This window comes from Lolium rigidum, chromosome 1 (genome assembly GCF_022539505.1).
Source record: "Lolium rigidum isolate FL_2022 chromosome 1, APGP_CSIRO_Lrig_0.1, whole genome shotgun sequence".
Taxonomy (NCBI): Eukaryota; Viridiplantae; Streptophyta; class Magnoliopsida; order Poales; family Poaceae; genus Lolium; species Lolium rigidum.
In genome coordinates, this window is record NC_061508.1 from 236,656,102 (window position 1) to 236,667,041 (window position 10,940).

At 48.8% G+C, this 10,940-nt stretch overlaps 1 protein-coding gene across 1 annotated transcript; it reads right to left on the reverse strand.

Annotated features, from left to right (window-relative positions):
• Positions 1 to 1,128: 1,128 nt before the first annotated feature.
• Positions 1,129 to 10,725, reverse strand: LOC124691492 (phosphoenolpyruvate carboxylase 1-like). Its single transcript, XM_047224773.1, has 10 exons — positions 10,441 to 10,725; positions 9,953 to 10,344; positions 9,748 to 9,832; positions 4,238 to 4,460; positions 3,795 to 3,898; positions 3,607 to 3,694; positions 3,249 to 3,403; positions 2,158 to 3,156; positions 1,684 to 2,070; positions 1,129 to 1,590 (listed from the first exon to the last, which is right to left on the reverse strand). The coding sequence occupies exons 1-10, from the start codon at positions 10,603 to 10,605 to the stop codon at positions 1,297 to 1,299; spliced, it is 2,892 nt and encodes a 963-aa protein (XP_047080729.1). The 5' UTR covers positions 10,606 to 10,725; the 3' UTR covers positions 1,129 to 1,296.
• Between the last annotated feature and the right edge of the window lie 215 nt (positions 10,726 to 10,940).

The following is a 10,940-nucleotide window of genomic DNA, read 5'->3' on the forward strand; positions in this document are numbered from 1 at the left end:
AGGCGGACGGCTTCTGCCTCCTCCCGGTGGAAGCGCGCGCGAGCCTCCGCCTCGCTGATGGCCTTGGTCTGCGCGAGGACGGCATCCTCCTCGTCGCTGCCGTGGACATAGTCCCCGGTGGAGAAGGTGGGCGACCGCGCGAGGATGAGGTCCTCGTCGTCGTTGCTGTCCGCGACGGGGAGACGCGGTCCGCGGCTTGACTGGCCGGAGGACGAGCCCTCACCGGCGTTGCTGTAACTGGCGAGCTTCCCTGGGGGCGTGAGCCCCCAGTTCGTCCACCGGCGGGCGCTGCGCTTGCGCGCGCCCTCCGACCGATTCCATTTCCGCCGCTCCGCGTCGGTGCGGAAGACGGGCGGGCGTGGCGGCGAGTCGCCGCCGCCCAATCCGGCGCCACGGCCTTGGGAGGCTCCACGGGACGACATCGCGTGGCGGCGGGCTTTCAATTGGTGGCTGGGGTGAGCTGGATTGCTCGCCGGAAATGGTCAGTGGCGGCGGCGGAGGGGAGTAGGGTTTGCGACCCGAACTCCCCTCCGCGAACCCTTTTAATAGGGGCCGGGGACTTGTTCGGGCCCCTGAACTTATTTTACGGGCCGACCCATCTTTTCGGTCGCTGATCTGCGACACATTCAGCCCGAACCCGTAAATCCGCCGGAAAAGTTCGGTTCCGGCGGGATTTACGGGCTCTGTTAGAGATGCTCTTACCTAGGCTGTTCTGGAGATCATCCGTCGGAGCAGGGGAGACTACCAAGCTGCCGCCACAGCAGCGGCGAGCCCGATGCGGAGGTCCTCCACCTATTCACCGCGCAGGGAGCCGGGAGGTCCTCCACCTATTCAGCGCGCAGGGAGCCGAGAGCCCAGATCCCCGCCGACCCTTCACCGGTGTCTTGAGCTTAACAAGCCGGGGCGACGAGGAGGAGAATATCGAAGGGGAGGAGTGGCGGCGGTGGGCCTAGGGTTTCACCCCTCGGTCGCGTGGAGGGTGTGATGCGAGGGGAGGGTAATACAAGGCTGAAAACTAATGAAATGGTATGGTGTTCACCGCACATATAGATTGCTGCACAAAAAAGCAAGTGGCTTACACTGATGGCAAGTAATAGTTACGAGACAAATGTCTTTAGTGGCCCGCAATTGTTTGTTCGACATATTTATACACTGATTGAACAGCTGAGAAGTTCCACTTCACATTTACATCAAGCAGGCGAACATTATTTCGACATTGTAATTTCTTATAAATTCTGAATTCCAGTATAGGCAGTCTGAAGATTTACACACAACAAAACCGGCGCAGTCTGAAATCTAACCCGTGTTTTGCATGCCGGCCGCAATGCCCTTCATGGTGAGGATGAGCGTGTCCTCCAGTCCCGGCGCGTACTCGCTCGCCGCGTTCAGCTTCACCAGCGAAGCCTGCTGGTTCTCGTCGACGAACTCCTTGGACAGCGGCCGCTGCGCCGTCACCTGGAAGCTGGGGTCCCTGATCCGCTTCAGCGTGAATGCCTGGCAGACGTTCAGGATCGTGATGTAAGGGTCGCGCAGCCTCAGCCGCTGCTTCAGGTACGGGTCGTCTTCAAGAACGTCCTTATGACCAGCAACCTGCAGCACCAGACCATCACTCGTTTGATATCAAGTAACCAAGCTTGATGAACAACCGTGGAGATGCTAGAATGTACTGTAAATCGTTTTCACCTGGACGAGCAGCTTCCGTGTCTCCTCGTAGTTGCTCCTCAGCTGCTCCCCGAGAGGCTTCAGGTCGTCGGCGACGAGCAGCTCGTCGTAAAGCGCGGCGATGCCTGGGTCCCCCTTGGCGAAGACCATCTCGAGCAGGTCCAGGGTGACCCTGAAGAACGGCCACTCGTTGTACATTTCCCTCAGAGCCTGGATGTTCCTGATGTCCTTCTGCATCGCGTGCTTGAAGGCGGCGCCGAACCCGAGCCACACGGGGAGGTGGAACCTCGTCTGCGTCCACGCGAAGATCCACGGGATTGCGCGCAGAGTCTCGATGCCGCCGCCGGGCTTCCGCTTCGACGGCCTGCTGCCGATGTTCATCCTACCGTACTCCGTTTCAGGTGTCGCCTGCAAGAAAACACACCTTCAGTTACCACAATTTTGACACCAAAAAGAATTTGATGTCTCGGCTAGATCATCCTGCAATGAACGGACCGATCTGAAGTACTCGACGAATCTCGGTTCTTTGAACACCATGGCTCGGTACTCCTCGGTGGCCACCACGGCCATCTCGTCCATGAGGGCGCGCCACTCGGGCTTGGGGGACACCGGGGGGTGCATGCCGTGCTCGAGGGTGGCCGCCGTGAACCGCTGCAGAGTCCTGAAGCAGAGTTGCTCCTCCCCGAACGAGTGCTCGATCACCTCGCCCTGCACCGTCACGCGGAGCGACCCATGGATGGTCTCCGGCGGCTGGGACAGTATGGCGAGATGGGTCGGCCCTCCGCCCCTGCCGACCGTGCCGCCTCTCCCGTGGAACATGGTCAGCTTCACCCCGTACTGTTTCGCCACCTCCACGAGCTGCTCCTGCGCCTTGTACAGCTGCCACGCCGCGGACAGACGACCGGCATCCTTGCCGGAGTCCGAGTACCCGATCATCACCTCCTGCTTGCCGCCGATCCTGTCCATGTACCAGTCGATCGAGAACAGCCGCGCGACGGCAGCCGGGGCAGACTCCAGGTCGGCGAGCTTCTCGAACAGCGGGACCACCCTCAGTGGGTGCTCCACATGGCACTCCCGCTGCAGGAGCTCGACCGCGAGCACGTCGGACGGCGCCGTCGCCATGGAGATGACGTAGGCGCCGAAGCAGTCCGGCGGAAGCTCCGCGAGGACGCGGAACGTGCCGATGACGTCCGCCACCTCCTCGTTCATGGGGAGGTCGTCGCCGAACAGGGGACGCTTGCCCCTCAGCTCGGACAGAAGCCACTCCTGCCGCTTCTCCTCGGGCCACGAGCGGTACGAGCCGATGCCAAGGTACGTGGTGATCGCGTCCAGGGCGTCGGCGTGCCGCTCCGACTCCTGCCGGATGTCGAGCTTCACGAGAGAGAGCCCGAAGGTGGACACCTGGCGCAGGAAATCGAGGAGACTCCCGTCGGCGACGGTCTTGTCGCCGCTGTCACACAGTGATCGGTAGCACAGCTCGAGGGGCTCCAGAAACTGCAAAATCAGATAGTAGTTAAATGAACGACATTCAGAAACAAATGTGGGGTCGATGAATTGCCATAGATGCGTGCTCTTTTGAAGATTACCTCCTCCACGTTGATGAAGGTAGACTCCGTAGGAATATCAGAAGATCCGGTAGTCAACAGATGGCGTGCACGCTCGCGTGTGAAGTACAGTTTGTCCCGTACATAGCCGAGTATCACACGGTAAGGTTCAGTCGGGGGAACTTGCTTCCAGAACTCTGCATCAGAATGTTGACAATTTTAATGTAGAAATGAACAGCATTAGCAGACCTAGTTCATGACATCAAAGATAAACTGATTAACAAGGCAAAAGAAACAGAATCGGCAAACCAAGATTATCCTTCGAAAAACACACATCACATGGAGAAATTTACCTCTTTGAATTAATGGATACAAGAGAAAAAAAAAAACTCCAACGTACCGATGTAATGTTTTTCAGCTTTCCTCGAAGTACGGTGCAATTCCTCAGCTCGGACTCGAAGTTCATCGTTGCATCGCCACATTGAGAGCTACCAAATGTACTAGACCCAATTAATATGGAAGACCTATGAACAGAGGAAACTAACAAGGGAAAACAACAATGGGAGTGGCGACTCTTTCAAGCAATACCTCAAACATGAGCTCCTCTATCTGAGAGAAGTGCAAATTTGCCGCCGTCATTCTGGCCAACAGGCATACATCCCTTGTCACCTCTGGTGTAACTCTGGGATTTCCTGTATAGCCAGGGACAGAGTTTCAAAGAATAGGTGTTACCAAGACTAGAACGAATACTAAAAAATGTTGATCGGTAATAATTCGTAATGCATTTTGGATATAAGAACTGAGTTTCCCTCTCAACTACAATTATATAAAAAAGGAACCAGCTATTACATAATTAATCTAAAAGATATGCTATTACAATATACAACGGCACCAATTGTCATCAAAGTTACCTTGCATTCACAAAAGAAATTTCACTCACTATTTAGTTTCTCTAGTCATGCGAACTTATTTATCTTCCTAAGCACCACTTATGTACTGTACAAGGAACATCATATGGAAAGAGAATTTACCATCACGGTCACCACCCATCCAAGACGAGAACTGAATGAGAGGAGCATTGTATGGAAGACGCTCATCAATTCCGATATTCTTAAGAGCTGTGTCCACGCGACGCAAAAACTTCGGAACACCCTTCCATATTGTTTCGTGGAAGTAACTCATCCCGGCACGCATTTCATCCTGTGGAGTGGGCTGTGTTCTCCGTATTTCATCAGTTCGAAAAGCAGCTTGAATCTGCGAGGAACAGGCAAAAGGCATCACAACTGACTTAAATTAGCCAACATGAGTGATATAGAAAAAGATAAATGTCAAGTTATTGCAGCCATTTCATTCTACGGTTCTCACGAGATGTTAACCGAATATAAGGAATTGAAAGGATTCGAAGTTCTAGCATATTTATATCGAGGAAACTTGCGAAAAACAAAGTCTACATATATGTGGGCGTCCCAGGCTTATCTCAGGCTTACAGTTTTACTTTAAGATCTATGCAGTCGGTTTTAGATATTGCCAAAACGACCTCCTGTGCTTCTTCTTTATCTTGTTCCCAAATCGCAACCACAGCCTCTCTCTTCCCAGAAGCAAATCGACAAAGAGAGTCTGAAATAATGGATCTGGGACATGTAAAAATTACGTTTAAACCTAGCACCACGCATCTAAAAATATGAAGCCAGTCCGGTGGAGCTCCAGATCGGGAACAAACACTGGAAGATCGAATTGGCCTCCAAATCCTGGCAAGAACCATTCGGTTCCAAGCATGAGGCTAAATCCAAGCCATATCAGAGACGACAAGAGGTTAAGAAAACTTTTCCCCTCAGGCTGCGCGCCGCCAGCAACCGGCCGATCCCGGCCGTCCTCGCTGCCACTGCCACCGGCCTCGGCCACGGTGGTGGCTGGCCCAGCCGCCAAACGGTGGTCTGGGGTCGGTGATCGCCGGGGACGGCTGCACGTGCTGCTGGGGCGGCGGCGGGAGGCTCGTCTGTGGCGAAGCAATCCAGGCGGAGTCATGGCGTCGAGGTGGCGATGGTGGTTGCCACTGGTGGCGCGCCGTGCTGGCGACCGAGGTGCAGGGGGATTGGGCATAGCCCTAGATCGGTCCGCGGTCTTGGCTGTCGACGGTGGAGGGCCCGCTGCTGGACTGCAGGGCGCTACTCAGGCGAGGGCTTCTCTGCCTGGTATCTCTCGCATTGTCTCGGCCGACCTGGGATAGTCGGCGCCGTTGGCATTCTATATGAATAAAGGTGACGGTTCTCGGATTCCTTCTCCCACCAAGTTGTCGATCTGCCGGTGAAATTTATTGTGCTATTAATACCTAAAAATTGTTAGATTTGGTGGTTTCGGTTGTGCAAATCCATATTTTTATCTCACCGTTTGGTTTCAAAGGGAGCGCTTCTGAGCTCTGCCGGCAGTAATATTATGGAGTTATTTTCTTTCCATGGTGCTGGCGGAGAAGATCATGAAAGCCGAGATCGGTGGAATAGCAATGGTGGTCGGATCTTGGTAGCGAGGTGGAATTGGTTAGGTGTTTCGTGACTTGAAACAACAACTTGCATGTGGGGGTAACTGCACAGGAGAAGTTCAGAGTATTATCTTTCGGGGTGAAGATCTAAGTTCTAAGCTTAATTGATTGTGTTCGGCAATGTTCTTGTTGAAGACATTGTTTTCCGAGTGAGAATTTTTTTCAGGTGAAAACCTAAGATATATGAGGCACGATAATGTTTGTGCATTGTTTCTTTCTTAGAAACGTCGCTTATGCAGAAGCTGATCTTATGGTGTTGTTTTGATGGTGTCAGTGTTGCTGTTTCAAAAAATGAAACTCTATAGCGGGACTTTTTTTTGTATTCTCCTGTTTTTTGGCTATGTGTATTCTTTATACCATTAGGATATGACGTTGTCGCAGAGGCTGGGTGTAATTGGTATCGCCGCGATACTAATATATGATATTTATCCGAAAAAATCCAAGCCAAGAGAACAGGCCCCATGTCGCCGCGGTGCTTCCTACATGTCAGACCACCAAACAATATGAGGCGGCCACCGGGAGAGTGATTAGGGGAGCAGCTCGCGGAGAAAGCGGGTGCTCATGGTGACCTTCTCCCCTACCCGGATGTGTGGAAGGATGATGGCTGCCTTCGATGTGGTTGGGGAGAGAGACAAAATCTTTTTTTTGTAAAACACAGTACAAACGTAAACACTTACATAAAAGCACATACATTCATCCCTATGAACGCACGCACACCTTACCCCTACGAGCAGTCGAGCACCTCCGAGAAACTGCGTCCAAGAAACTATATCCGATGGGTCTAGAGATTTACGAAGTCACCACAGGCGTCTCGTTGTCGACGTGAACGTCGCCTCCAACTAAAGAATATTCCACCTTTAATGAGACACCAAAGTGTCAACCTGGAGTTTGAACTCTGATGGGTTGGAGGTGCCACTGCCCTCCTAACCACTCAACCACAGGTTGGTTCTCGAGGGAGACAGAATCGAAGTGTACATGTACACATTCGGCTTTATATAGGTGAGAACAAAACGTTTCTTCGGTACACCAGTACTAGTGATCCTGGTATTTGAAAACTATATTTGTGTGATCCTAAATAATTTGAAATTAAATGTGTATATGCATATGCATATTTTGAGCTATATAAAAAAGATAAATTTCTAATAAATATTTAATTTGTTATTTTTCCATAGCTCGAAATATAATGAAATGTATACCGACACTTTGCACGAGTATTCAGAACATGTGTTTATACATGAAATAAAATTTATAATTTTAAAACATTGAAATATAATTTTAAATATTATAAAAACCATGAGCATGGTACACCAAATCTTCTCTTGGGATTATGTACATGCAAGGCCGGCCCATAGGGTCGGGAAGAGGTGTGCGTGCCCCGGGCCCTTAGTACCTATTGGGGCTGGACGCAAGAGTTGTTTGCATATGTAGTGTATTTGTATTTATATTTTATTAGAAAATATATGTGTCTTAAGCTGCAGCTTAGCGTGCCTCTATTCTGACTCCTCTTACCAAAGTAAATATTTTAACATTTAATCTCTAGGTCATACGGTTTAGAATAATTTTAGAAAATATGGAAGACCGAAGCTGCATCTTTTTTTTTTTTGACACAAAGCTGCATCTTACTATGTCTATACTCCGAGTCTTTTTAACAGAAAAAATACTATAATATTTCTAAATAACTTCTCTGATGACCCTCTCTAGCCTTCCCAAATCTGTAGGAGAACACCGACACTCATAATTTTCTATGATTAACTCTATAAATACATATGTATATACGCATGTGCACAAATAGCTATTGGTAGAAGTAGGAATCATGGAATATAGTTAGCTCGATCAATATAAATAAATAGTTTCAAATGTTTTCACCGAGATTCTGAAGACCATGGATATTTCAAATGTAAATGTTATTTAGTTTTCTAGTGCATTACCCTAATATTTATCTTGCAGCATACTAATATTTTTTAAGTATTTTGTGTGTGACCAAAGTTGCAAGCTTGATGAAGATTGTTAAGGGGCCTAAACACCAATCATGCTTGAACTTTGAGTACCATTTAGAATTTTGTATAAGTAGATATATCTAAGGATATTTCTAGAGTAGAGGGGCATGGCCTCCTACCCAAGGAAAGCTTCGCCATTGTGAATAATGGGCCCATAATGTTGTGTCGCTCTAGGGCCCTGAAATCTATGGACTGACCCTATGTACACTTGTAGGTTGGAACTCCAAAGAAACACGAATTAAACAGTGATGGCTCGTTTGATAATACCAGGACATCCACGACCATCCAAAATCTCCACGTTTGGGAAGCTTACATATAAATGCTTGGTAAATATCATAAAAATTCTGTGTGTGGTTCAGTAAGAGGAAAACACAGTAAAGGGGTGCCTTTTTGTTAATATAATGTGCATTTGTAGAGTTGTTACTCTATTTAGTATTCTAACTCATAAAACATGTTTGCTTCCGTAAAGTCTATTAAAACTGCTAATTTTACGATTTTACGGAAAATATGCATGTTTAATATGGCCCCAACATAGATGAAATCAGAGATATGTCACTTAATCTCATAAGAATTTACATTTTCTATATTATTATACCAATATAAAAAGTGTGAATTAGAATTCATCTGTAATCTTCAATATGATTTTATAATTACTCATAGAATGATCGTGAATAAATATTATGCCTTATCCATTCACTCTTATATTTTTCTTACTGGTGAATCACCTTCATAATTATAACCTCTTAATTATATGTATTACGTTATATATGTACGCTTGAGAGTGTTCATAGGGCTTGTAAAATGGTATAGAAGACGTGTCTTACCTTAACCCCTCACATCATCTAAAGAATACAATAAATAGAATCAATACAATGTGTTATTCCTTATTGTCGTCCCAAACAGTTAATGTAAATTAATAGATATTAGTATAAAGCTACGTTGGCAATGCAAGACATAGGTACAGTAGAGAAATAGCTTTATCTTTTCTTTTGAGAGATCATAGCTTAAGACAATTAAGCTAAAATCCAACGTGGCAAAGCCATCTTCCACATCAATAGGCTTGACAATTTTTGCTTAGTTGGCGGAGAGACAATGGAGGAAGAGAATGGTGTCTTCCCTTAGCTAAAAGATGATCTCTTATGAATTTTAAGCCAACTTAACGGTTTAGATTATTTTTCTTGGTTGCAAACCATGTTGTAAGTAGTGGAATCTCACTTGCAACCTCGTGTGCAACCATAAAAATCTCGGATGCAACTAATGTTGCAATTTAGCTAGCACGAACCACAATGCAATCTGATGGTATGGTAATCGACTACCAACTAAGCTAATTCTTAGTCGATTAAATATTAGAGAAACGTTGCTAATATAATTTATAGTGTGTATACTCAAGTATTTTCGGTCCCGCACAGGTGCCACGTGTCCGCACATTTTGATTATGAATCAATAAATGAATGTGCAAAGTTTAAAATAGTCAGCTATAGAATATAGCCGCGACCTCCCGACCTCCCAAAACAGCTATAGCGAGGCTATAGCCTGGCTATAGCCGGCTATTTAAGGGATTTTACACCTTTTAACCGGCTATTGCTATTAGCCGTACCATGCAGCAAAAGGCTATAGCCGGCTATTTTAATGACATCTAAGTTAAAAAGACATCAGAATATTCACCCAAATATTTCACCCAGAGATCGGGTTACTATATCTGGCAGGAGACAACTGAGGAATTGCTACAAAGGACAAGTCCAACATGTCACCATGTTAAGATATTCACCAAGAACTCAAGTTGACAGCACAGTATATGGTTCGCCACAAACAACAACAATAAGGATATGCCTGAAATAGCTTTGGTTTGGTGGATCCAAATTAAGGATCCCAAATCATAGCAGTGAGCAGAAATTGTAACATTCAGGGTTCTGCTACTACATACTGTGCTAAAATGTCTCAGATTCATCCATACGTACATATATAGATAGATAGATAGATAGATATGGATGAGTGGAACGCCACATACCTCTCTCTGAAGAGCCTCGTCGAGCTCCTGCTTGTCGTCGGCCGTGATGTCCTTGGCGTACAGCTGCCTCAGACAATTCCGTATCCTGCGGTGCTCAAACAACAACAAAACCAGAAGAATGACGTACTCCTCCGATAAGCCGCGAAATGCAACAAAAATTTGGAGGAACAGAGCTGATTCTGAGTGGTGCAATTTCGAAGGGTACCTGCCGTGCTTCTGGAGGAGCGACCTCCGGATGGACTGCGTGGGGTGGGCTGTGAAGACGAGGTCGACGGTCTGGTTCTTGAGCGCGTCGAAGACCTCCTCGCGGGACTTGCCGAGCTCGGACACGAGCCTCTTGAGCGTCTCCTCGATGTCGGACTCGGTGGTGGCGGAGGCCTCGTCCGCGAAGTCCCCGCGCTTGAGCTTGTTCCTACGGCGGTTGGCGATCTGCACCTCCTCGGCGAGGTTGGCCAGGTTGAGCATGTGGGAGAAGGAGCTGGCCACCACGATGGCGTCGGCGGGGGCCAGCCCCGTCAGCCTGCCGCCCAGCTCCTCCAGCCGCGCCGCGTCGCGGTCGCCCTCGTACTCCGCCGACAGCTCGTAGCAATCCTGCACCTGCAGCACGACATCGTCGGCAAGCATTGGCCGGCCAGGTCAAGCTTTCATGCTCGGGAAGGAAAAGAACTTCACTAATTAAGAATCGGCCCTTACGAATTCGCGCAGGTGAGGGCCGTGGAGGTCCTGGAGGATGTCGAGGAAGCGGTCGACGAGGAGGGCGTCGTACTCGATGAGCTTGTCGTCCTCGGAGACCTTGCCGGGGGCGAGGAGGCGGAGCTGCGCGTCGATGGAGTGGTGCCGCTCCATGGGCGCCGTCATACTGGTGGCGGGAAGCTAAGCGCGCGCGCGACGTACGACGACGAGGCCGGGCAGGAGGAGAAAGCGCACTCGATCTTTCTCGGACGGGCAGTGTATGGCTACGAATATGGATGGGACGATGCTGCTTAGCTAGCCGTGGGTGTCTAATAAGCGCCGGACGGTGCTAGAGCGTGTGACTGACTGAATGCTGAGTGTGTGCACGGGAAAAGTACGGCCCTTGGCGGCTGGAAAGGAGGCTTAAAGCGGAGGCACGGAGTCTCTGACAGTCCAAACTATCCAAATTTTGGTTTCGTTAGATCCTTGCCAAATTGACCAACCTAGTTCATTTGATCATT